The sequence below is a fragment of the Camelus ferus genome, chromosome 6, assembly GCF_009834535.1.
Source record: "Camelus ferus isolate YT-003-E chromosome 6, BCGSAC_Cfer_1.0, whole genome shotgun sequence".
NCBI lineage: Eukaryota > Metazoa > Chordata > Mammalia > Artiodactyla > Camelidae > Camelus > Camelus ferus.
This window is the reverse complement of record NC_045701.1, coordinates 80,250,165-80,277,672: the sequence shown is the minus strand read 5'-3', so window position 1 is coordinate 80,277,672 and position 27,508 is coordinate 80,250,165. Positions and strand designations below refer to the sequence as shown.

The following is a 27,508-nucleotide window of genomic DNA, read 5'->3' as shown; positions in this document are numbered from 1 at the left end:
GCGGGAGTGTAGAGGCAGGATGTGATCGGGGAGTAATTAAGGGAGAGAGCCCGAAGGATGGGATGCTCGAGTCAGCAATGGGTTTCCTTGATTGAGTATTTCTGACACAGGGATGTTTCTCACAACTACGAGGTTCAGGATGTGGCCACAGGAGGCGGCGGTAGCAGTGGGAGCTGCTGGTGCTTCGCCGGCTCTCCCAGAGCGTTTTTCCGGCCCTGTGCGCTGGTCCGGGCCCTGCGCACTGGTCCTTCAGAGTCTGTGTGCTTCGCCCTTGCAGTGTGTGCCCACAGCCTTTCTCAGAGGACTTTCCTTAATTTACTGGGGCCTCTTTTCAAGAGACTCATGGGTGTTTATCTCCCCCCAGGGGTTTTCTCTAGCCAGTGACTGACTGGGCACAGGAATGAAAAACCTAGCTCCCTTGCCTCAAGGCTGGATAAGCACAGGGATGGAATTTATGCTGTGGAGCTCAGGGGCTCCAGGAGAGACGCTGGGGCAGGGCTGGGTAAGCAGTGGGCTTCACCTGGAATCCTCCCTTGCTTGGTCTTGCCCGGCACTTCCCGGCTCCCTCACTCGCTTATGGGCTCTCCTGGAAGCACTGCTTATATAAACTGCTTGCAAACCCATCTTCATCTTGGGATCTGCTTCTGGAGAACCTGACCTAAGTCAGTGGTTGAAGTGGAATGGAGATGGTAATGGTGCTGACATCCAGGAAACGGAGCGTAAGTGTGGGGTGGGTTCTCTGTGGGACACTGAAATCACTCAGGAGCAAAGAGGACCTGGATGAGGGAAGGCTTCAGGAAATCAGGGGGAGAAGTCAAGTCTACTACTGACACCCATGAAGAGGAATAGGAAGTGGGCGAGCCAGAGGGCTTGGGTCGCAAAGGAACAGGGGCTTTGACAGGAGTATGGTGTATTGGTTTTCTGGGACAGCCTGGCCCTGATGTTGTAGGTGAGGGAGATTGAGCAGCCTTTACCTGAATGCCACCCTCAGAGAGTGGTGTCTTCAGGGGAGGCCTAAGTGTTGGGGAAGAACGTGGAGGAAAGCTCCCTGAAGAGGCTGAGGAATTAGGGGAGATCTTCAGCAGGGGTTCCTGAGGTATCTTTGGAAAGATTTGGAATGGGAGAGGAAGGGAAGGTTGGATCGGAGCAGAAGAAGCAGAGAGTAGAAGAGAGATCAAAGCTACATGGAAGAAGATGAAAGCTACAGGGAGGCTTCTCAAAAGAATTGATCCCTTCAGCCTCCCCATGGATCGTGGCTTGGCAGCCTGGACACTGAGTGTGGAGCTTGGTACTGTACCCAACACACCGCTGGCATGTGTTGGCTGAGTAAGTGAATGAGCGGCACATTCTACATGCCCCTTCCTTCTTCATCATTGTAAAACTCGGGTGCACTTATCACTTCGATGTCTTTTATGCTCTGATAATTATGAAATTTATTGAAGTATCTCTAGCTACCTCTGTCCCCAACTTTGGGTGGAATGAGGTGCACAGGTTTCCTCAGTTTAGAGAATTAGGTAGTGACATGGGTCATGGGCTTAAGTCAGAGGACCCTTCTCCCTAATGGTTTGCTTTCTACTGTGGATCTGTAAAAAGAATTGGTTAGGGGATACAACTACTTAATGATCTATGTGTTGTGACCGCTGATACTGGGGAGTTTGTAGGGGTTGGAGGACAGCGTGTGGACGGTGAGGTAGGGCTGGCGAAGTAACATGGGACATTGGAGGTCACGTATGGAGTCATGGGATTGTGACTGCAGGGTTGTAAGCAGGAGCTAGATTGGAATTTTAGAAGGTTTACCTGGCTCCAGCCTGGTTGGGAGGGGTCCCCTGTGTAGAGCTGCAGGAGAGGTAACTGCTTCTGACATGACACCTGGGAAAGGCAAACCTCGAAGGAATGGGCCCTGACGATAGGATTTAAAACACTTGGCCCTGGGGTGATGGAGATATTTTGGGAACTGCAGCTGCTTATATTATTTTTAACCTCAAAGGGAGGGAAAAATATCTTTCCTTCTAAAAGTGCTCTAGCTAATTTAATTGTGGAGGGAAAACTTAGGGCAGGAGACAAAGTATGTTATTCATGAAGGATTTTGGAACAAAAGAACCCCAGCTGTGGCTATGTGCCTTTCTGGACCTTGGAGCCAAGACGGATGAGTGCACCTCGCCAGCATGGCAGAGTCTGGGGTCTGTTGGGAGAAGCACAAGGTAGCAGCTCTGGATCCTGAAAGATGAGCAGTCCTGTGGGAGACACCAGGGCTGTTTTGATCAGCTCAGCACGTACAAGAAGTAACTCTGTCCCTGGGCTCTGTGCTGGTGTGGGGGAGCGAGACTTCTCACTGCAGCAGGAAAGGCATCCCGCCTGCTGCCCGGAGCCACCTGTAACGCCCAGGGATTCTGGAACAGCTGTTCTGTTGAAGAGAGTTTCCTGGACGCCAGGGAGAGGCAGTGGTCTATGAGAAGGCCATTAGTGAGCAGCAGAATAATCCTACGTGGCAGTAGTCTGTTCATCAAACACACACCGAGACGTCTCGCAGGCCAGGCCTTGGGAAATGATGCTGGGAAGAGCGTGGAGTGAGATTTACCATCTCTGATGCCCGAGAAGCCACGCCTTGGCGCTCCCCCTTTCCTCCCTCATTCTCTCTAGTTCTCCTTTGTACATTTCCCTCCTCTGCAGTCTCTTAAATGTTGCTCCCTTGAGCACTACCTTTTACTCTCTTCTCATTCTACATCTTTCTCTGGACCATTTCATCCAGTCCTTTGGCTTCAGTACCACTGAACATTCTCATCACTCTCAAACCTAGGGTTCCAGCTAGATTTTGCCCGTGAGTTCCAGTCCTTTAGGCCTGATGTTTACTGGACACGTCCAGTAGTAGATATGCTCCAGGAGCTGCCAACGGAGGCCTCCTCCCTCTTCTGTCCTGGAGGACACCCTGCTCTTACAACCAGATACTTGGGTGTCATCTCTGGGCCCCACCCTCTCCACGCTTCTCACTCCCTGTCAATCACCAGGGCTCATAGATTTTACTTCCTTAACACCTCTTGTCTCTGCCCCCCTCCTCTCCATCCCTTCTGCTACTGCCTGAGTTGAGGCCTCAGTGCTAACAGCCTCATGCTCTAAGCCCGGTCTGCTGGTGACAGCCACTGGCTTTGTGCCAGGCCTTGGCTTAGACACGCAACAAGAGATTTGGGGAAGATCAGGAGGAAGCATTTGCTTACTAGTCCTGAGAAGGTCCTTTGAGCCCCAGATGAATCCAGCCACCTTTGTACTCTCCTCAGGCTGGGAGTACACAATGGAGCAGGGCTTCAGCCTTTGGGTCCTCAGATCCAAATTTCTGCTGTTTGATCCTGCTCAGAGGAACAGCAGGAAGGCAGAATGGAGGGAAATTCTGCCTGCCTGGTACCAGAGAGGTGACTCCACAGGGGTGATTCCTGCCATTCAATAGTTTTTTTTTTTTAACCCAACAAATATTTTGCACCCATGAGTAAAAGAGAAGCTTCTAGCCCTTTGTGAAGAGAATAAGAAAGCTCAGAACTGAGCATTTGGAGCACAATGAGGTGAATTACTTCTCTGTTTCCGTTCTAGTCCTCCCTAGCAGTTGAACAAGCCACGAAGAGCTCTCCTAGGACTGTTGGATTCCTGAGAATTTACACCTTAACTCAGGATATCTGTCTGTGGGAAAACAACAACCAGTAGTACCAGATTCAATGAACTCTGCAGTCAAACTTTCTTTTGGGCATGTGTGGGAACTTGATATCATAAATGCTGGCAAAAGGCAAATTTATGGATGGATGGACGAGTGAATTCAGGAATGAGCAAATTGTAACTAGGAGCCTTCCTGTTGTAGGCTCTGTGCTCAGCTCCACATTGAGATAGAGAAAGTCTCAAGAGCAAGGGCATCTGATCTTACTGGGGATGGGCAGTCAGGGAGGACTTCTTGGAGGTGGTGATGCATGAAGTGAGTTTTGAAGTATGAGGAGCAGTTGGCCAGATAAAGAGTGGGGAAGAGAATGGAATCCAGGAAACAAGACCCAGTCCTCTGGGCTTGGCAAGCAGGGGCCTGGGTGCTGCCGGATTTGGCTTGGGCAAAGGTCGTGTGTGGGGGTGTGGCAGCTGGTGAGGCTGGGGAGACAGGCAGGTGCCAGGTCCTGGAAGGGAGACTTGCTGCAAACTATGGAGCTGCATGTTCTTCTGAAGCTCCCTCGTGGTGCCCTGAGAGGAGCTTAAGTATGTGGTGGATGTGATCAGACCCACACCCCAGAGAGCGCCACCTGGCTGTGACGTGGAGGATAAATTTAACAGGGGCAGGACTGGAGGCTGTCCCAGCGATTCAAGTGAGAAGGCGGGGATCTGGACCAAGGAGAGAGGTGAGGACAGAGCTGGGGCAAAGTTCCAGCACATTCTTACCTCCTTCTTCCTCCCCTTTCAGACCTGTTTCCTCTTATCTTGGCTGTCTGTCTCTAAAGGTCCAGAAATTTCATGATACCTTGGTCTCTTCCATCTGGAAACAAAGCCTGAAGTTTTTAAAGAGGGCTGGCAGGAGAGGGCGATGATTAAACCTAAAGGGAGAGCCTTGTCTGTGGTAGTGTTCTGGGGACATGGCTTGGGCATTGAGTGTGTGCAGACGGAGTGTCACTGCATTCTTACCAGGACCAGCTTGGTCACTTTGGAGGTGAATCTGTCTCACAGAAAGAGGAAGAGCAAGTTTGGCTGTCGGGTATCTGGCATCAGAGGGAGCACACGCATTCTCTTGGCTCCTGGTAGAGGCAGATGACGGCTGAAACCAGCTGCTGTGACAACCGCGGGCTGATGGGGCTGGAATGGTCTGCTCCCGTCTCTCCTTCCCTCTTCTCAACACCCACCCACACTCTGCTCCTGCTGGGGAAGCCTTTTGGGGGTTCCAGGCTCAGCTTTCACCTGGGGCTCTTTGGAAGCGTTGAGCTGCCTGTGCAGATGGCCCTGGAACAATTCCAGACCTGGAGGAGGTGGGTGTTGGGGAGGGGAGGCGGGTGTTCTCTGCCTCTTGCCTGCGTGTTGCAATCAGGGTCGTACTTTGCCTGGGTCGATAGGCAGAGTCATGTTGCTAAGTGACAGTGGCACCTCTGAGGTGGTTTCCTTTCATGTCCCCGAGAGACCCTGAATCCCTGGGTGCCATCTGCTCAGGTGCTGAGGAGGAGTGGAGGCACGTGGGGTTAGAGGTCTGAAGATGGATCCAAGGACACCACTTCTTACTAGCTTGTGACAGGCTAGTCATGTCACCCTCATGGCCTCAGCTTCTCACCTGTCCAGGGGGGATAGATAATGACCACTGCCTGCCACAGAAGTTTCTGTGAAGATAAACTAGGTTCACGCATGCATCAGATCTTTGTTAACTCTCTCACTACCTCTAAAGGCAGGGATGTGTCTTATTCATTTACACATCCCGAGTGCCAAGCGTGGTGCCTAGCAAACTCACATGTTTGTTGATTGAATGCCTGAATATGTAAAATGTACGGGGCTTGGGAAAGGCTGAATAATATGAAATGACCAAGGAACTTGTTCCCACAAGAAAAATAAAGATTTCCACACATGCCCCCATATCCACACATTTAGGTAAAAAAATGAAATGGGCTAACGTTTGCGAGGAAGCATTTTTAAATGAAAATGAACTGAAGGGATATTGTCTTCCAACGTTTTCTTTCTCGTCAAGTCTTGGCAACACTTTTGCTGCCAAATCCTCTTCTGTTGGAGCTGTGATGTGTGAGGCGCCATTACTTTATATGACTCATCTATTATTGAAACACTTTAGTTTATTTTTTAATGAGGGTACCAGGGATTGAACCTGGGACCTTGTGCATGCTAAGCATGTGCTCCAACACTGAGCTACACCCTCCCCCTTTAATTGATACATTTTATTTATTTATTTATTTATTTATTTATTTATTTATTTAATAACCATTTTTTAAAAAAACTGAAGTATAGTCAGTTTACAATGTTGTTGACTGGCACATTTTAGAGGCAAGGGCTCTTTCCACCTGGAATTTCTTTTTTTCCCCTAGTTTTCTGTTCCTGTGCATCAGAGGAGAACTGACTTTGAGGGCAGGTTATTCTAGTTTGATTCCTGGCTCCACCACTTTCTGGCCACCTGACCTGGCCTTAGTCATTTAAGCTGTCTGGGTCTCAGTTCCTTTGTCTGTGAAGTGGGCACGTGTGGTGTCCACGTGCAGGCCTGCACCATGCAGGCCTCCCACGGGAGGGAGTGTAACGAACAAGAGCCCTGGCTGCTGCTCTGAAATCGCTGTGGTCCCATTTCCCGGTGGGCTGTGGCCAGCCAGGAGCCGGGGACAGCAGGAGCCTACAGCAGATCTCCTCGGAGACACAGGACTCCTCAGACGGCTGACTCTGGCTCAAGAACCCCTTGGCGGCCGTGCTGACCCTCCCCTGGGCTGCAGGTGGTCTGGGACTCTCACGCCCATCCTTCCTTCCCTCTCTTCTTCAGTCCGGGTCAGACTCTTAATGTGTCTGCTCGCTGTCCTCACCTCCTCCTGACTGAGTCCCATTTTTTCTCACACATGAATTTCCCTTAATAAAATCCATGCGTGTTTAATCCCCGCTTGGCATCTGCTTCTGGGAAGACCTGGACTCACACAGAGTGATAATATCTGGTGGTGAGGACCAAAAGCAACCATGTGAGCAGTGTTTGTCAGAGTGACGGGCACAAAGTAAGTGCTCAGTAAGTGGTAGGATCTCCTATTACGTGTACCACCACTGCCAACACCACTGACATCAACATCTGGCCAGTTTCCCCTCTTTGGTGGTTCCGGGCACAGAGAGCTCCAGTGGCACATCGCAGGTCACAAGGCAACTTTGTATTAGAGTGAGAGCAACTATGGTTTCTGAGGAGAAGAAATGAATTAGTTAAACTACCCTTTGTAAACTTATCCAAGTTAAGGAAAAGACACAAACCAAATCCTTTCCCAGCCATCGAAATGTGCAGTCATCTTTGCGATAGCCACCAAGTCCCTGTTTCCTCAAATGCGCAGAAGGTTTTGTTATGTTCTGAGGTTCCTGCCAGTACTCCTGATAGCTGCAAATATACTCCAATAAATAAATCTGGGTGTCTCATTTGCTGTTCCCAAGAAACTTGTAGGGGTTAAAAAAAAGTGGCCATAATTATTCACATTTCGTAGATAAGGAAACAGAGAGACTAAGTGGAGGGTTCAAGGTCACCCAGACCCTGGTGAGTCTGGCATTGAAACTCTGGTTTTTGCTCCTGGTGCTTTAGAAACTCAGGGATTGGTGGGTTCTGTTCAAACTCTGCTCCCAAGGACAGTCTCTTAGCAAACTGGCACCAGGAACTGGCCTGGAAAGACCTTCCTTAAGCCCAATTCTGTCCAGCCTCTAAGATGCTAGAAGCTCTGGACTCAACCACGGTGCAGGTCAGTGAAGGGAACTGGTCTCCGCGCTCAAGCAAGACCATCCTTTGTCACCCAGTGAGGCTTCATCCTGATGTTTGTTACCTGATGCTGTGGAGTGTGTTCCCTGAGTAGGCTGTCAACCCCTCAAGCTGGGAGGGACCGTGCCTTATCCCCAGCACAGCACAGCCCCATTTGGTGCTAAATAAATGCTTCCTCTTGAGGGTGGTAGCGATTTTGATGGGGCTTTTGTTTATAGTCTGAAGGAGTCATCATTATCACCACCATCAAAAATAACAACAGAAAACAAACATTTGCTCTATGCCAGGCACTGTGCCAAGAACGGTGATCCACTGATGAAAAGACAAGCTTTCTGACTCTAGGGAGTTTGTAGGCTTGTGGGAGACAGGCACGCTGAGTCTGCCTGGAGAGTCCAGGGAGGCTTCACGGAGGAGGCAGCTTTGAGCTGAGACTGAGAAAGACAGTTTCCCAGGCAGATGAGGATGGGGAGGGAGCTACTGCAGAGGGGACATTCGTGAAGGTGTAGAGGTGCGAACAGAGCACAGCTATGTTGGAGGACCTGCTGCTCAGTGGTGCTGGAATGTCAAGTTGTTTTCCATATGATGCTGCCCATCCACATTGTGTGTGTGGGTCTGGATATTTCTTCCTGACTTCCATTTTTCATTAGAAGGTTCTTTTAATCAGCTATCGTTGATAGGCCTTCCACCGTGTGCCAGGCACTGTGCAGGACCCGGGGGTACAGAGGTGACAGGGTGGACATGGTGCCTGTCCTCCTGGAGCTCTAAGTCGAATGATGCGCACACAGGCCCTGTTAGCAGCGTAGTGGAGTGAGTGCGGGCCAAGGGACACCTAACTTAGTGGGAGTGTATTAGGTTCCTGTGGCTGCTGTAACAAGTTGCCACAAATGTAGCAGCTTAAAACAACACAATGCATTCTTTTATGGTTCTGAAGGTCAGAAGTTCAAAATCTGTCTCAGTGGGCTGAAATTAAGGTGTAGGCAGAGGTGGATCCTTCTGGGGGCTCTAGGGGAGATTCTGTTCCTTGTCTTTTTTGGCTTCTAGGGGCTGACTGCATCCCTTGTCTTGTGGCTGTATCACTGTGACCCCTACTTCTGTCCTTACATCTGTTTCTTTCCTCCTGCCTCCCTCTTATAAGGGCATTTGTGATTACACTGGGCTCACCTGGATAATCCGGGGTAACCTCTCATCTCAAGAACTTAATCATATCTGCAAAGTGCCTTTTGCCACATAAAGTAACACATTCATAAGTCCCAGGGATGAGGATATGGACATCTTTGGGGGCTATTATTCTGCTGACCACAGAGACAGCAGGGGACAAGGGGAAGAGGTGCTTCCAGGAGTGGTGTTTAACCCCAGACTTGTGGGTCAGAAGGGGGGTGAAAAGTGGAAGCAAGGAGATCACATACGAGGCTGTTGGACTGGTCCAGGCAAGATGTGCTGGTGGCCTGCATGAGGCTGGTAGCCATGGCGATGGTGAGAGACACAAGGAATTGAGATACAGTGAGGAGATCGAATGAATGGGAAATGAGAGCAAGGTTGACAGAAAGCAGCCCTGGACAAGGTTCGACTTCTCTGTATCAACAAGGGCAAGCAGGAACCTGGAAATGATGTCTTTAGGGAAGGTTAGCAAGAACGTAATACCCAGGGTGCTGATTCTAATTCTTAAGTCTTTCAGTCAGAGATTCCCAAGAGTTTTGTGTTCATGTGGGGCAGAAGGAAATGTAACATTTACTGATTTGTTTGATAGAAAAATGCACACTAAAAAGCTGATATTCAGCTTAGTTTCCAAAGAGAAAAGCTGATTTTGAGGTTCTAGGAGGAAAGGCAGATTTTACAAACCTAGATTCTTCTGGGTGGCCACCTGCTGGCCAGGTGTTGTCAGGGTCCTTGGTATTTTGAGCAAGGAGTGACATTCCTGCACTTTTATTTACCTTGGGTTCCCCAAGGCAGAGCCTGAGCAGTTTAGCGCTCATGAACGGGACTGTTTGTCTCCCTTAGGTAATTAGGTTTGTCATCTCCTAATACTTTATTTACACAACAGCCAAGCTGCACCAAGACAGAAGCCATAATAAGCATTAATATAATAAAGGGAGAACAAAATCGAAGGGAAATGGCTGTTCATGGTGCACGAGGCAGGGTTCTGAAATACATGATACATTTTGTGTGCGACGCTACCCTGAAATTCCTGCCACTCTAGAAAAGCCCCCAGCTTAACATTTATCTCCAAGGTCATGACCTTGCCCTTACAGAGAACAGGGACCTTTGAGAATTCGATGTGTTCTGAAGACCAGGGGACATTTCTTTTCCAATGATTTATTTGAGGAAAATAGAAGAAAAATTTTATCACTAATAGATCAGGAATGATTGCATCTAGGTCATCACATTTTCCTTTGAGAAATACATTTAGAGTCTGTTTTGTTGTTCTTTTTTTTTTTTTCAGGAAACCGATTTAATTGGCATAAAGCATCGCTCTTTGATTCCTTCCCTCATTATGGCCACCGTATTTTTTCTGCCCTGTTAATTGTCGTCAGAAACCCAAACTTTCTCTACTCTGATTTTTCAACTGAAGTATAATTGATTTACAATATCATATTAGTTTCAGGTGTCAAACATACTGATTCAATATTTTAATGAGTTATACTCTACTTAAGGTTGTTACAGAATAATGGGTATATTTCCCTGGGCTGTACAATATATCCTTGTTGCTTGCTTATTTATTTATTTGTTTGTTTATTATATTAAGCCAATGAAATTTTTAAAAATTAAGGTATAGTTGATTTACAGTATTATATAGGTTTTAGGTGTACAACATAATGATTCACAATTTTTAAAGTTTATACTCCATTTATAGTTATTATAGAATATCAGCTATGTTCCCTGTGCTGTACAGTATATTATTGTAGCTTATTTATTTTATACATAGTAGTTTGTACCTCTTAATCCCCTACTCTTGTTTTTCCCCTCCCCCTTTCCCTCTCCTCATTGGTAACCACTAGTTTGTTCTCTGTATCTGTGAGTCTGTTTCTGTTTTGTTATATTCACTAGTTTGTTGTACTTTTTAGGTTCCACATATAAGTGACATCATATTTGTATTTGTCTTTCTTTGACTTATTTCACTTAGCATAATACCCTCCAAGTCTATCCATGTTGCTGTAAATGGTAGATTTCTTTCTTCTTTATGGCTGAATAGTATTCCAGTGTATATATACCACATCTTTATCTATCTGTTGACGGACACTTAGGTTGCTTCCATATCTTGTCTATTGTAAATAATGCTGCTATGAACATTGTGGTGCATGTGTCTTTTCAAAATAGTGTTTTAATTTTCTTCAGATATATACCCAGCAGTGGGATTACTGGATCATATGGTAGTTCTATTTTTAGTTTTTTAAGGAGCTTCCATACTGTTTTCCATAGTGGCACTGTGGACCAACAGTGCACTAGGGTTCCCTTTTCTCCACATCCTTGCCAGTGTTTGTTACTTGAAGACTTTTTGATGATAGCCATTTTGACAGGTGTGAGGTAATATCTCATTGTGGTCTTGATTTGCATTTCTCTGATGATTAGCGATACTGAGCATTTTTTTAATGTGCCCAATGGCCATCTGCATATCTTCATTGGAAGAATGTCTATTTAGGTCTTCTGTCTATTTTTAAATTGGGTTGGTTGTTTTTGATATTGAATTGTATGAGCTGTTTATATATTTTTAGGGGACATTACCCCCCTATTGGTCATATCATTTGCAAATATTTTTTCCCATTCAGTAGGTAGCCTTTTTGTTTTGTCAATAGTTTCCTTTGCTGTGCAAAAGCTTTTAAGTTTAATTAGGTCCCATTTAAATAAGTTTTGCTTTTATTCCTTTACCTTAGGAGACAGCCAAAAAATATTGCTGCAGTTTAAGTCAAAGAGTGTTCTGCCTATGTTCTCTTCTAGGAGTTTTATGGTTTTAAATCTTACGTTTTGGTCTTAAATCCATTTTGAGTTTATTTTTGTATATAATGTGAGGAAATGTTCTAGTCTCAATCTTTTACATGTAGCTGCCCACTTATTGAAGAGACTATCTTTTCTCCATTGTATATTCTTACCTCCTTTGTCATAGATTAATTAACCATAAGTGCATGGGTTTGTTTCTAGGCTCTCTATCTATTCCAGTGATCTATGTGTCTGTTTTTGTGCCAGTACCATGCTGTTTTGATGACTGTAGTTTTGTAGTATAGTCTGAAGCCAGGGAGCATGACATGTTCAGCTTTTTTTTTTTCCCCTCAAGAGTGCTTTGTCAACTTGAGGTCTTTTGTAATTCTGTATACATTTTAGGATTATTTGTTCTATTTCTGTGAAAAATATCATGGGTATTTTGATAGGGATTGCATTAAATCTGTAGATTGCTTTGGGTAATATGAAAATTTTAATGATATTAATTCTTCCAGTCCAAGAGCATGAGATATCTTTCTATTTCTTTGAATCATCTTCAGTTTCCTTCATTACTGTTTTATAGTTTTCAGGGTATAGATCTTTCACCTCCTCAGTTAAGTTTATTCCTAGGTATTTTTAAAAATACACTTTAATTAATTAATTTATTGTTGTAAACATATACTTTTAAAAATTGAAGTATAGTCAGTTTACAATGTTGCATCAATTTCTCGTGTACAACATGTTTTAGTCATACATATACATACATATATTCCTTTTCACATTCTTTTTCATTATGGGTGATAAGATATTAAATATAGCTCCCCGTGCTATATAGTATAAACTTGTTTATTTTATATATAGTAGCTAATATCTTAAAATCTTGAACTCCCAGTTTATCCATTTCCACACCCTTTTCCCCTGGTAACCGTAAGTTTGTTTTCTATGTCTGTGAGTCTATTTCTGTTTTATAAGTGAGTTCATGTATGTCTTTTTTTTTTTTTTTTATATTCCACATAAAACCAATATCCTATGATATTTTTCTTTCTCTTTCTGGCTTACTTCACTTAGAATGACAATCTCTAGGTCCATCCATATTGCTGTAAATGGCATTGTTTTATTCTTTTTATGTCTGAGTAGTATTCCATTGTGTATATATACTATAACTTCTTTATCCAGTCATCTGTTGATGGATATTTAGGTTGTTTCCTTGTGTTGCCTATTGGATGTAGTGCTGCTATCAACATTGGGGTGCATGTATCTTTATGAAATAGAGTTCTCTCTGGATTAAATGCAATTTTAAATGAGACTTTTTTTAAACTTTCTCTTTCTGATATTTCAATATTAGTGTATAGAAACTCAACAGACTTCTGTATATTAATCTTGTATCCCGCAACCTTGCTGAATTCATTTATTAGTTTTAGTAGTCTTTCATTGGAGACTTTAGGATTCTCTATGTAGAGTATCTTGTTATCTGCAAATAGTGACAGTTTTACCTCTTCCCTTCCAATTTGAGTACCTTTTATTTCTTTTTCTTGTCTGATATCTGTGACTAGAACTTCCAATGTTATATTAAATAGTAGGCTATATGTGCCTAGAAATTTGTCCATTGCTTCTAGGTTGTCCAATTTTTTAGCATGTAACTGTTCATAGTATTTTGTGTGTATGTCTCTGTGGTATTGGTTGTTAGTTCTCCTCTTTCATTTCTTATTTTGTTTGTTTGAGTCTTCTCTCTTTTCTTCCTAATGAGTGTAGCTAAAGGCTTATCAATTTTGTTTATTTTTTCAGAACACCAACTCTTGGTTTCACTTATCTTTATTATTATTATTATTTTTTTTGGTCTCTATTTAATTTATTTCCTCTCTGATCTTTATTATTTCCTTCCTTCTGCTGATTTTGCACTTTGGTCTTCTTTTTCTAATTTCTTTATTTGGAAGATTAGGTTGTTTATTTGAGATTTTTCTTGTTTCTTGAGGTCTGTATTGCTATAAACTTCCATCCTAGAACTGCTTTTGCTGCATCCCATAAATTTTTTTGAAAAGTCGTGCTTCCATTTTCCTTTTTTAAAGTATGTATATATATTTATTGAAGTACAGTCAGATTACAATTTGTGTCAATTTCTGGTGGACAGCATAATGCTTTAGTCATATATGAACATACCATTTTCATTTGTTTTAAGGTATTTTTCTGTTTTCCTTATTGACCTATTGTTTTTTTTTTAATAGCATGTTGTTTAGTCTCCATGTACTCTCCCCATTTTTCTTCCTATAATTGATTTTTAGTTTCATACGTTTGTGGTTGGAAAAAATGCTTGATATAATTTCTATCCTCTTAAATTTGTTGAGACTTGTTTTGTGGCCTAGGATGTGACCTATCCTGGAGAATGCCATGCTTTTGAAAAGAATATATATTCTGCTGTTTTTGGATGGAATATTCTGTATGTATCTATTAAATCTAACTGGCTTATGGTGTTATTTAAAACCACTATTGCCTTATTGATTTTGCCATCCTTATCTGGATGATCTGTATATTGATGTAAGTAGGGTGTTAAAGTCCCCTACTATTATTGTATTGTTGTCAATTTCTCCCTGTATGTCTGTTAATATTTGTTTTATATATTTATGCTCCTGAATTGGGTGCATATATGTTAATAAGTATAATATCTCCTTCTTGTATTATTCCTTTATCATTATACAGCACCATTCTTTGTCTTTTCTTATAGACTTTGTTTTAAAGTGTATTTCTGATACATATATTGCTACCTCCTCTTTCTTGTCATTGCCATTCGCATGAGATATCTTTTTCCATGCCCTCTCTTTGAGTCTGTGTGTGTCTTTAGTTCTGAAGCAAGTCTCTTGTAAGCAGCATATAGATGAGTCTTTTTTTTTTTATCCAGTTAGCCACCCAATGTCTTTTGATTGAAGCATTTAGTCCATTGACATTTAAAGTAATTATTGATTGATATGTCCTTAGTGCCATTTCATTATCTGTTTTCTTCTTAATTTTTTATAGTTCTTCCCTGTTATTTTCTTCTTTAGGTTTCTTTACTTGTGGTTTCATGATTTCCTTTGGTGGTATGCTTGTGTTTTTTCCTCTCTTGTTTGTTTATCTATTGTATGCTTTGTCTTGTGTTACCATGGGGTTCATATATGTTGACCTATAACTGTATCTATTTGTTTTAAATAGGTAGTCCTTCAAGTTCAAACATATTCTAAAAGAGTGACATTTTTTTCTTCTTTCTCCAATTTTTTTTTGTTTTTGATGTAATATTTTACATCTTCATATTTATCCCCTGTACTGATTATTGTAGTTTTACTTGATTTTACAATTTTTTTTTGTTTTAATCTTTGTACTAGCTTATTTAAGTGGCTGAACCTCAGCTGTTACTATATATTTGCCTTTACTATGGGGGATTCCTCCTTTTCTATAGATACTTACTTCTTATTGTAGCCTTTTATTTTCCCATTTAGAGAAGACCTTTCAAGATTTCTTATAAGATTGGTTTAGTATTGATGAATTCTTTGAGTTTTTTCTTGTCTGAGAAGTTCTTTATCTCTCCATCTATTCTAAATGATAATCTTGCTGGGTAGAGTATCTTAGGTTGCAGGTTTTCCCCTTTTTAGCACTTTAAATATAGCATGACACTCTTCTCTGGCCTGCAGAAGAATGTAAATGACTCTTTGTTTTTCTCTTGCTGCCTTTAGAATTCTCTCTTTAAGTTTTGTCATTTAAATTGTGACATATCTTGATGTGGGTCTGTTTGGGGTCATCTTGTTTGGGACCCTCTGTTCTTCCTGTACCTGGATATCTGTTTCCTTCTTCAGGCTTGGGAAATTTTCAGCCATAATTTCATAAAATATTTTTCAACCTCCTCTGTCTCTCTCTTCTCTTTCTGGGACCCCTATAATGCAAATGTTGGTATGCTTAATGTTATCCTGGAGATCTCTTAAACTCTTCTCATTTTAAAATTTATTTTCCTTTTTGCTGTTCTGATTGGGTGACTTCTGTTATTCTATCTTCCGGGTCCCTTATGTATTCTTCTGTATCACCTAGTCTGCTATGAATTCCTTCTGGTGTGTTTTTCGTTTCAGTTAATGTATTCTTTGGTTCTGACTGGTTATTTTTCGCATTTTCTAGTTCCTAGTTAAAATTCTCACTGTGTTCATCTATTCTTTCCCCTAATTCAGTTAGCATTCTTATTGCTAATGCTTTGAATTCTTTATTTGGTAAATTGTTTATTTGGTTTCATTAGTTGTTTTTCCAGGAGTTTTCTCTTGCTCTTTCAATGGAGACAAATTTCTCTGTCTTCTCATTTTTCTTGTCTTTCTCTGTCTTTATGAAATTAGGTGAAACAGTTACCTGTTACTCCTTATGTCAAAGCATCATTATACAGTCTGCATTTGACAGTGACTTTGGTGGGAGAGGTGGACTCAATTATTATTATTATTATTATTATTATTATTATTATTATTATTAATTTTTACTTTTAAACTAGAACTCCTGTGCTCGTTACTTTAGAACTCAAACAGACATCTAGCAACTGATTGAATTCCCTCGCTGCGGGCTTGGTGAACCAATTTTTAATCTCACCTTTAAAAACTGACTTGAGAAAGCTATCTGTGCTTTGTTTCTGACAAGTTTTGGGTTTTGTATTTGTAAACAAACTCTCTTTTCCCCTTCCTCCCACCCTGTTTCTCAGTGGCCGTTCCTGCAGCAGCACCCCCGGTGTGCCAGCCCAAGGGCGCCACTAACGGGCACTACGCGGCCCCACGCCTCTCCATCTCCTCCCGAGCCACAGTGGTAGCCAGAATGGAAGGTGCCTCCCAGGGGGGCCTGCAGACCGTCATGAAGTGGAAAACAGTGGTTGCTATCTTCGTAGTCGTGGTGGTCTACCTCGTCACTGGCGGTCTCGTCTTCCGGGCATTGGAGCAGCCCTTTGAGAGCAGCCAAAAGAACACCATTGCCTTGGAGAAGGCAGAATTCCTGCGGGATCATATCTGTGTGAGCCCACAGGAGCTGGAGACATTGATCCAGGTGAGCAGGGAGTGAGCCAAGCACAGAACAACCTGTGGGGGAGAGGGCAGCATCGATTGTGTCTTTCTGGCTCACTGAGCTTTCCCTTTGGTTGAGAAGCTCCTGATAGTCATGGAGGTCCTCTCCAGGAGGTGACATTTGAGTGGAGACCTGTGACAATGTGGAGGAAGAGGGACCACACCTGCAATGGCACCGATGTGGGAGCAGGCTGTGTTCTGCATCACCTGCTTTTGGATGTGGTGTCCAGAGGCAGCAGCAGGCAGAGGGCTTTGGATTTTCAAATTCAGGTCCACGTATGTATGCTGATTACCTTTTTAGTCAGTGTAAGATCCTGGGGTATAAGGGTGCCTCGGGTGGCCAAAGAAAGAAAGAAAGAATTTTAAATAGGCAGGGATGTATTAACCTGTCTAAGGTCAATGAAAATGAAGCAGAGAAAAGGCCACTGATGTGGGACGGGGAGGCCGCTAGTGACTTGAAAGAGGCTCTGGTGAATTTGTGGGGATGAAATAATAAGGATAGGAGTAATAGTAATAATCAAGGGTGCTGTTTTCGAATACTTACTGTGTGTCAGGCACTGTGCTAGGACCTTTTCCTACCTTAGATATTAAGGAAAAATCATCCATAAGGGCCAAGAACTTAGGGCTGCCACCTACAGAAGAAAGACAGAGGAACCGGGGTGGGGAGTGGCCTTGGCAGGGGTGAAGTGTGGCTAGGAAGGGATGTGGGAGACAGGGAGTCATCTAAGGTGGTACGATGGGAGGAAGTGAAACAGGAGGCTTAAGCAGTGCGTGGAAGGCGGAGAGGACCGAGTCCTAGGAAAGGGAAATGGTTGGGAGCCCAGTTGGAGGGCTTCACCTTGGAGGCGAGGGGAGTTGGCTGCCTCCAAGGCTGATGTTTGAGTTCCACTCCTGCACACCCTCCTGAAGCACAAAGAGTAGTGGTGGAAGGTGGTGACATTTGTGGAGGCAAGGAAGAGTCCCATCTTTCTGGGGATTCTAAAGTTTGGAAGGCAGATGGTGGAAAAGATGGCTTTCACAATTTCTTCTGGCTCTGGGATGTCAGCATCAAATTCTAACGGCTGCCACAATCCAGGATTCTGTAGGATTCGCGAGTCTGGGCTGGCTTATTTATTTAACTATTTCCGGCCGCGCTGAAGGGGTAGGGGGATTCAGAGGCTACTAAGGATGTGGCCCCTTCATGATAGTTGTATTCTTTTCAATTATTTTCGATAATCTGACTTGGCTCTTTGGTAAATAGAAATACACATTCCCCCCACCCCCCCCGGGGTGTAAATATGATTTCATACCGATGTCCTATAATTTTTATTAAAAAATAAAACTTTAAAATGGTAAAAGCTAAGGCCAGTGTTTCCTATTACTCTTTCTTACATGGCCTTTTTTTTTTTTCTCCTTTCAATCTTGTGGTGATGAATGTGTTGTGCTAGTCTGTGCTAGATTAAGGCTCAGAATGCCACAGAGAATGGAGGAAACAATTCTGGAGTAATTTTAAGTAAGGAATTATACATGTTGTGGTGATTTGTGGTGAGATCCTTTTTATTTAGTTGCAATACCTATGATAACCTAAAGGGTGGTCTGAATTGAATCCACAGTCATGCCTGAATTTTCCTTCCTTAGTGAGAGCCTGAGGAAAGGGATCGCTTCTTATTATCTTAGCATCCATGTGTAGCCTCTGCATGGCTTTGCATCTAATTATTGCCCAATAGAGAAACACTTTTGGAATGAGATATCAAACTAAATCTATAATGTTGGTGATGCAGGAGATATCTGATCTTATTCGTGCGTTTGTTTATTGAGTCAGTATTTCTGTATTGCCCTTTCTTTGGCCTTCTCCTTGTGATAGAGTTCAGAGGCCAGAATGAAGGACAGGATGGCGGAGGGTAGAGATTCTAATTCTGGTGCTGCCATTGAGACCTATCCTTTGACTTCAAAGGTTTCTCTGTGAAATTAGGTGTGTGTGTGTGTGTGTGTGTACGCATGTGTGCCCTTGAGATCATTTTTATAACAATTAAAAAATCTACCCTTTATTGTGCACCTGTCATGAGCTAGGCTCCTTCCACCCATCATCTCATTTAATCTCTCCGACAACAATCTCTTCTAAATTGGTATTATTATACTCATTTTATAGGTAAGGAAACCGATGCTAAAACAGGTTGAGTAACTTTCCAACCACCAAACTGACAGAGCTGGATTCAGTGATGTCTGCCTGACTCTATCCTGCCTCGCCCAATGAATCTACAACTCTTTAAATAGTTCTTGCTTTATCATAAGCTCAACTCTCTCTTTAACAGTTGTTTGACACTTTCTAGGATCTTAGCAGAATCAAAAAACACGGGTGTTCCTTGCTCTTTAACATAAAGCCTTTCTCTATTTCTTCCTCCTATACCTACTGACTACCACTCCTGGGGCTTAGGGTGCCTTAAGAGCTCCCTCTACTATGATGTAAGGATTTATGCTTGTGTTTGTCTAGAGGTTTTGTCGATTAAGTTAAAACGCTGAACCTGTGTCAATCAAAAATCGAATCATTATGGTTTACCCTTCGGTCCACTAATTCCTTTACAGAATGAAAGTGTCCACACTTTTGGACCATGGAGCACCCTCTCACTCTACACATCTGAGCAGCAATGTGTGTAGTGTTCACAAGAAACAGAGTATTTGGGAGAGTTTTCAGTGTGATGTGTTCTAAGCTGGAAAAACAGTATATTGTATCTCACTGATATTATTATTATTATTGTACCTGACTAATAGGTAAAAAATTAGATTGATGGTGTTTATCTAATAATGTCAAGTCTCTTGGCTGGGTTGAGTGAACTTCTCATAAAACTAATCTGAAAGGTGTAATTCATCTTATTAATAACAAAAACTGAGTACCTGGAACAGCATAATCCCCCATGAAATGCCTGGATAGCTTTAAAAAGCCAAAGCTGGGGAGGGGTTTTCCAAAGACTTGAAGCACTTTTAGGGGGTACCATGGGACTCTGGAGGAGACAGAGGGGTCACCACCCCTGACCCAGCTGCTGTTCTGGAGGAGACGATCTCATTAATTAATTCACCTATGCATTCTTTAACTTGCTATTGAGCTTCTGTTACATCAAGTAACATGCTAGGTGTTAGGGACAGAAAGGATGAGAATAAAATGTACCTTAAGCAGGTTGCTAACCTCTCTGTGATTCCATTTCGTTATCAATAAAACCTGCCTAAAATCCCTCACCCTTAGGGCCTGGAGAGGATTAAATTCTATAATTCATGAGAAGGGCTTTGAACTGTGCTTGGCCCATGGTGAGCACATACAAAAAAGATAACTGTGGTTGCCACTGCTGTTTAAAGTATTATTCAAGGAGCCCAGAATTTCAAGTAGGCTTTCTTAATGGGGATGGAGTTTGTTTCCAGAGGGCATCTGGTGATGTCTGGAGACATTTTCGATTGTCAGAACTGGAGAGATGCTACAGACATCTAGAGAGTAAGGGTGCTGGTAAATACCCACCAAGGCACAGCATAGTCACTCATCACAGAGAGTTATCCAGTCGAACACACAATAGGTTGAGAAACCCTGGAGGAAGAGGCATGTAGACCAATAATTAGAATTCATTGGAGTGGAGCTATTTTTTCCCAGTTTTATTGAGGTACAATTGACATACATGACTGTATAAGTTTAAAGTGTACAGCATAACAGTTTGAACATGTGTTGGGACATGGTTACTGCAATAAGTTGAGTTAGCATCCATCGTCTCATATAGATACCATAAAGAGAAAAACCTTTTTTTTTTTTCTTCTTGTGGTGAGAACTCTTAGATTTGCTCTCTTACCAACTTTCATACATACCATATGGCAGTGTTAACTATAGTCATAATGTACCTTACAGCCCTACTACTTACTTATCTCACAACTGGAAGTTTGTACCTTTCCATCACCTTCCTCCAACTCCCCTCCCCCCACCTCCCATCTCTGACCTTTTTATCTATGAGTGTTTTTTCTTAAGATTCCACATATAGGGAACTCTAATTCAAAAAGATACATGCACCCCAATGTTCAAAGCAGCACTATATACAATAGCCAACACATGGAAGCAACCTAAATGTCCTTCGACAGATGACCGGATAAAGAAGTTGTGGTGTATTTATACAGTGGAATACTATTCAGCCATAAAAAGAATAAAATAATGCCATTTGCAGCAACAGGGGTGGGCCTAGAGATTGTCATTCTAAGTGAAGTAAGCCAGAAAGAGAAAGAAAATTACCACATGATATCACTTATATGTGGAATCTAAAAAGAAAAAGAAAAAAAAGGGACACTATGAACTCATCTTAAAAAACAGAGACAGAATCACATATACAGTAAAGAATCTTATGGTTACTAGAGAAAGTGGGTGGGAAGGGATAAATTTGGGAGTTTGAGATTTACAAATGTTAGCAACTATATATAAAAATAGATTTTTAAAAAGTTTCTGCTGTATAACACAGGGAACTATATTCAATATTTTGTAATAACCTTTAAAGAAAAAAATATGAAAATGAATGTATATATATGTATATGCATGACTGGGACATTGTGCTGTACACAAAAAGTGAACACATTATAACTGATGGTACTTCAATTAAAAAAAAGATTCCACATGTAAGTGAGAGCATACAGCATTTGTCTTTGTCTGTCTTATTTTGCTTAGCATATTTTTCTCAGGTCCACCCATGTTTTTGCAAAAGGCAAGGTTTCCTCATTTTTATGGCTGAATAATATTCCATTGTGATATATATATAAAAATATATAAAAATAATATATATATATAAAATATAAATATATATATATAAATACATACATATATATACATATTATATATATATAATCACAACTTCTTTATCCATTCATCCATCAGTGGACATGTAAGTTGCTTCTGTGTCTTGGCTGTTGTGAACGAGGCTGCAGTGAACATGGGAGTGCAGATATCTCTTTGAGATCCTGATTTCAATTTTTTTGGCTATGTTCCCAGAAGTGGAGTTGCTGGATCATATGGTAGTTCTATTTTTAATGTTTTGAGGAAACTTCATACTGTTTTCTGTAGCGGCTGTACCAGTTGACAATCCCACCAATAGTCTGCAAGGGTTCCCTTTTCTCCACATTCTTGCCAGCGTTTGCTATTTCTTGTCTTTTTGATGATTCCTGGAATGGAGCTATTTGAAGTCTGTGAAAAATGGGAGCCCCAGTGAGGCAGACAGAGGTCAGGGAAGATTTTAAAGTGTTTATTTATCTCCTTTAATCCTTACAACTATTCTATGAGGATAGTCTTTTGTGCCTCCTACAGAGGAGGAAACTGAGGCAGCAGGAGGTGAAGTTACCTGCTCAGGGACACCTGGTTAGTGAGTGGAGGATCTTGGATTTACTCCTGGGCAGTCTGACAACATATCCCATTCTCTTCTTAAACACCACACATTGGAACAAAAATGTGGAATATGGGAGGCGTTCTCAGTACCCACAGTGAAGGGAAGGGCATCTCACCAGCGATTGGGCCCGTTGAGGGAGCTGCAGGGGGTCAGTGTGTCTTGAGATGAGAGTGTGGGGGAGCTGGTGGGAGGTGAGATTAGGATGGGGGCGGGGGCTGGATTTGACAGGTGCCCAGGGAGCCTTGCTGAAGGGTTTGGGCTTTATGCTGTGGGAAATCGGGAGTCATGGAGAGATGTAAGGAGGCAGTGACAAGAGGAGAATTTTCTGTTAGAAAGGTAACTTTTAGGAAGGAGGAAGGAGGGCTGGAGAAAGGAGAAACTGGAGGAAGAAGACCAGTTTGGAAGGACATTGGGGCATCACAGGGGAGCGATGCTGAGACATGGTGAAGGGGCTACATTGATGAGAGTCTGACAAAGAAGGCTTGAACATGACTCATTCCCCATTCAGCAAAGATTTCTGGAGTGCCTGCCCTTGGCTCCACATCCCTGTCTGTTCCAGTAGAGGCCACGTGGGTAGTGGAGCCTGGTGATCAGCACCCAGACTCGAGTTAAGCTTCCCATGTTAAATCTTTTTCCTGCTCACGGGCCATGACTTGGGCGAGCAAGGGGGTGTGTTACGCCAGGCCTCAGCTTCCCTTTTGCAACACGGAGACTGTGATAATAGTGTGCACCTGTTAGGGAGGGCTGAGGATTAAACAAAAAGCTTGATTTCTTTTAGCTGCTGTGATTACTACTATTTATTTGTTAGGGAAGGCAGAAAAAACAAAACCAAACCAAACCAGAAATCCTGTAAATTATATACGTCCTGGGGTGCTGCTAAGGGAAAAGCTCCTGAAATACCCTTTGGGGCTTCAAAGCCTACATTTTCTGATGGATAAATGTTCTTAATTTGCTTCGAGTGTTCAGGTGTAAAGCCCCCTTCACGGAAGTTACTCCCAGTGCCATTCATTGCGGCTTGAGTTCAGGGAAGCAACCTAGCCTCTTTCTATTTCATTTAGAGGGCTTACCCCGCCACCTGGATAATCATCTTTCACCAAGTGTTGGTGGGGACACTTGGCCTCAGATTGATTAAGGAGACACTGGGGCTGGTTCCGTGGTCTCTGTTCCTCCTGACTGTTCCTCTGTGTGGTTTGAGACACTTGTCAGAGGACCTGAGGGACCCAGAAAGCTCAGGCAGGTCACCTGAGCAATGGAATGACCACTGACTCCAGAGTGTGACTGAGTGGGAGGGCCTGTGTCCTCTGGGGCTCGTTGCTGCCTATCCCCCAGTGAGGCACATCCATCTTCTAGTTTGGTGCCCTGGGGCAAGTGCTTACCCTGAGCTGGGTCTCAGAAGTTCAGCCCACACAGGACACGGAAGACCCATCTATCTCTAGAATCTTACCCTTGAGACTCCGTCAGAGCGCCTGCAGATGACAGTAAGAGGGAGATTTCCCACTGAGCTATTGTAATAGTAAAAAATAGCCAGCAGTTACTGGCTGTTTACTTTCCTCTAGGCACGTTCTAAGTGCTTCAGTCCTTTAACTCATTTAACCCTTGCAACAAACCTATAGGTTGGACCTGTCATCATCATTCAGTTTTATGGAAGAGCAAATACATTCTAAGAAGTTAAGTAACTTGCCCAAGGCCACAAAGCCCATAGGTGGTTAAATTGGGATTTGAGCCTTGGGATGCTGGACTCCAGAGTCCAGACATGTGTACGCTGGGCTAGACTGCTCACTCAGGTCAATGGTCAGTATCCCCTATACTACATCTGAACCTTTTCTCAAACCTTTTACACCAAGGAAAAGACTGGAGGGAGAAGAGGAAATTTTTAGGGAAACATGGGCGGTCTGACACAGTACTATTGCACTCCGAAGGTGGACTGTTGTGTGTTCAAAGAAGGGGGTGTCAGGGAGGGGAAGGGACATGGGCATTGGGGTCAGGTGGACTTGGCTCCCAACCCCATTAAACCAAAGGCTACTTTTACCATTGTGGGGATGGAGCCGTCCCTCTTCATTCGGAATATTGAGAAGAGTGACTGAGAGAACCCACATAAAGTGCCTACCACAGTGCCCAGCTGAGAGTGGGCATTTGGGAGGCACTATTTCCTTCCCCTGTTCCAGCTTTCTTCTCCAAAGCTAGTGCAGGGAACGGACCTGAACAGACTTTGATAGGCGCATCTGGAGTGCTGGCATTGCTTTGGCAGTGGAATACGCTAAACTGAATAGCTTTTTGAAGTTGCAGTTCCCACAAACTTGATTAGACTCCGTCCCAAGAACGTCTTTTTAAAAATTTATTTCATTTTAAAGTTATTTTTAAAAATTGAAGTATGATTGATTTACAATGTTGTGTTAATATCTGGTGTACAGCATAGTGATTCAGTTACATATATATACACACACATACTCCTTTCCCTATTCTTTTTCATTGGGGGCCATTGCAAGGTATGAATATAGCTCCCTGTGCTGTGCAGTAGGAACTTGTTTCTTTATTCTCGATGCTCCCACGAGCCACTATGGCTTATTCCCTTGTCCCCAGTACGATTGTTTTAGAAACCTGGGTTGTGACTAGTCTTGGAGAAAGCAATAAACTCTTCATCCTCTGTAATCCTCAAGAAACAAAATCACGAGGCGGCTTCCCTGACTGACAGGGGAGGGAAGAATGCTTCTGCCTGCGAGGATGAGGATCCGTAGTGGTTACTGTTCAGGTTGTGGATTCATAGACGTTTAAAGCCTTTAAATATCTTCACTGCAGCTCACTGGTCACATGGCTGTGTTTTCTCCTGGTAACTGACACGCTGAGGGCAGGGATGTTTCACGGGAGTGGGTTTAGTGTTGGATGAGGTGCCCGCGAGGAAGGACATGGGTTTTTTCCAGTTGTAGCACAAATAACCAGGACTCCTTTCTCACTGGAGAGTGTCCTGGGGGGCAGCTTGTGTAATCTGCCCCCACCCGGGGTGAGCAGGTTACCTCGCTGTCTGGAAGGTTGACTTTTGCCCCGGGCACACTTCACTCCTCATCTCGGCAAGTTACTTCACTTCTCAGAGCCCTCGTGACCTCCAAACGGGCACCTTCTGTTCATGTTGGCGTCTCTGTCTTAAGAAAGCCTGAAGCTTTCCTCTGCCTGGCATGGGCTGGGTCTGGAATTTCCTGGAAGTGGGAACCTTTGGGGTGGGGTCCCTTCTCATCCTGCTGTGTCCCCCCCTCCTCGACTGGTTCAGTGACATTTTACTTTGGTGAGGAGGATCTTTCCCACCGGTTTTCACTTGACAATCTCTTAGGGATTTTTATCTTTACTGATAAATGATTCGAGTCTTAGATCCTTTGCTCAGTACTGGGGCCTCAAACTGTATTTGATGAGTACTATTTAACACTTTGAGCACTATGTGCAGGCTCGAGTCCAGGCAGTTTACTCATATTTCTGAGCCTCGTTTCTCTCCCCATTACCCCAAGGCCCTGCTGCTGTGACCACCCCCGTTGACAGGGGCCAGGTGCCCTGGCTATGTCCTTGCAGCCAGCTGGTGGCAAAAGTGGGCCTGGAATTTGAATTCCGTGACTCCAGAGCCTGCACTCTCATCCTCCGGCTCTATCCTGGCTTGACACAGTGGGGCTGGAGAGCGTGCAATTGTAGCAGGATAAATTCCTCCCGCCTAAGGGAAAATCCACCCAAACCACATGATGGGGAAGCTCCTTCGTGAGTGTCAGTGCTTGCTTTCTAACACAGAGCCCCCGCCTCCTTCTCCCCTAGACTTATAACCCTCCCAGTGGACAGCGAGCATCCACGTCTAGGCCTGGTGCTGGACTGTGAGTCTCTGGCATAGTGACTCATTTCGCTGGTCAAGGAGGAGTTGATTTGAGATACAGGCAGCTGCAGGGGAGGCCTGGGTACAGTCCTGGGCAGGGATCTTTGATGTTGTCATGGTGACCAATGCTGCTGTTCTGCAGATAAGGGGAAGGCCAGACGTGGTGAGTTGCCAAACCTGCTTCCCCCAAGCAAGAGATGTTGGTTAATTTGCATAATCCATGAACATGTCCCAGGCTGTGGCATTTGGCCAGTCTCTTCACCTGACAAGCCCCAAATCACTCACTCACTCACTTAATTATTCATTCGACAAATTTATGGATTACCTGCTGTGTGCCAGACTCAGTGCTAAGTACCGGGGACATAATGATGAATAAAAGTCAGACCTGGTCCCCAGCCTCTTGGAGCTTATAGTTAGGATGGCCAAACATGCCAGCTTTTGTGGTTCTGGGGTAGCTGTTACCAGCACCCCTTTTCCTCTCAAAAGTGTCCTGGTTTGAAAGATAAATTAGATGGTCACTCTACTGGCAGATAGTGGGAGAGGCAAACCTTATGCATATAATCACACAAATAAGTGTAAATAAAATCAGATGAAAGCTACAAAGGCGAGGGAGATGGAGCTGTGAGGCACGTGAGCAGAACTGACCAGGACGAGTAGGACGGGAACTCAGGGCAGAAGGAGCTAGGGGTCAAGCTCCCGTGTTGGAAGGAAGCCGGGATGCCTGAGGACTTGAGAGACGGGAGCCTCAGTGGCTGGAGGTTTGTTAGCAAAGGGAAATCTGTAGGCATTTAGGCTGGAGGCAGGCAAGGGTGAAGCCCTGCAGGGCCCGATGTTGGATTTTACCCTAAGAGCACTGTGAAGCGGCGGCTGTTCCAAGCAGCGGGGTGACATGAGCTGATCAGTCAGTACGCTGCCATTTCAGTCCCTCCGATAAAACCCAAATCGCAGCAGTGGTAGTTATGAGCTGGGTTGACGTCGTGCATTCATTCATCAGCTAAACCTTTATGCTGTGCCAACCATGGCACCTTGCTAAGTGTTCTGCTCTGGATTCCTGAACTGACTTATCCTCGGAGGTGCCAGAACTCAGGTCCTGGAAGAAGCCTTCGTGGACCCTCCCGGGGGAGTGGTGCCTACTTGGTCCAGGATCACGACTCACATTTGCCTCTATGCTTATTGGGCTGTATTGGCTAATCACCATCTACTCACCTGCATCTCACCCAGGACTGAGCTTTTTGAGGTTGGATCTGTTTCTTTTATCCGTACATCCCTCCTGCCCAGCCCAGGGGCCGACCCGTAGAAGATCTTGCAGATTAAGCAACGAATGAATGGTGCTTGTATATCTGTTTTGGAGACCAGGAGACCTTCACTTAGAACCTTCTCAGAAGCACAGCAGAGAGTGATTTTATTTCTGTGCATTGGAAGACCTTTCTTTTTGGTCTGGTTTTCAAGAGCACTGCTTCTGTCTTCTTCACGCATGAGCAGATTCCCTTGGTGTCTGCAGCCCCAAAGCTTTACGTATTTAGGAACGTAATGATGTTAAGGAAAGGAGGACACCTGAGACGTGCATTCAGCAGCCTGTGGAAATCCTCGCTGGGGGAGGAATGCTGAGCCAGATGAGCCTTCTCCTTCCCTGCCCTGGACTGTCGCTTCTTCCAGCATACTTCTGTGCAGGGGACTTGGGTCACAGCCGAGGCAGCAGATGACCTCTGGGGAGGGCAGGGTTGGGTTCTTTGTGCCCAAAGACACAGACCTGGCGAGTTGAAGCGACTCTCTCTGGGCTGTTGCCCTGAAGCCAGAGGCACTGCCCTTTCTGCAGTGAGGCGGTCACGCAGAAGATTGCTCAGTGTGTGCAAGATTGGGCCTGCAGCCCCCGGCCTGTCTCCACAGGCTCCCACTTCAT

At 44.0% G+C, this 27,508-nt stretch overlaps 1 protein-coding gene across 5 annotated transcripts in view; it reads left to right on the top strand.

The window, feature by feature from the left end:
• Positions 1–27,508, top strand: part of KCNK10 (potassium two pore domain channel subfamily K member 10) — a 131,284-nt gene that overhangs the window by 44,134 nt on the left and 59,642 nt on the right. For 4 of the 5 annotated variants that reach the window (XM_006190879.3, XM_032482474.1, XM_032482473.1 and 1 more), the window contains exon 2: positions 16,038–16,372. In XM_006190879.3, the coding sequence (XP_006190941.1) occupies positions 16,038–16,372 (335 nt within the window). Of the gene's footprint in view, positions 1–3,687; positions 4,362–16,037; positions 16,373–27,508 lie in introns of those variants that run through there. The other variant, XM_032482475.1, reaches the window with a different exon arrangement.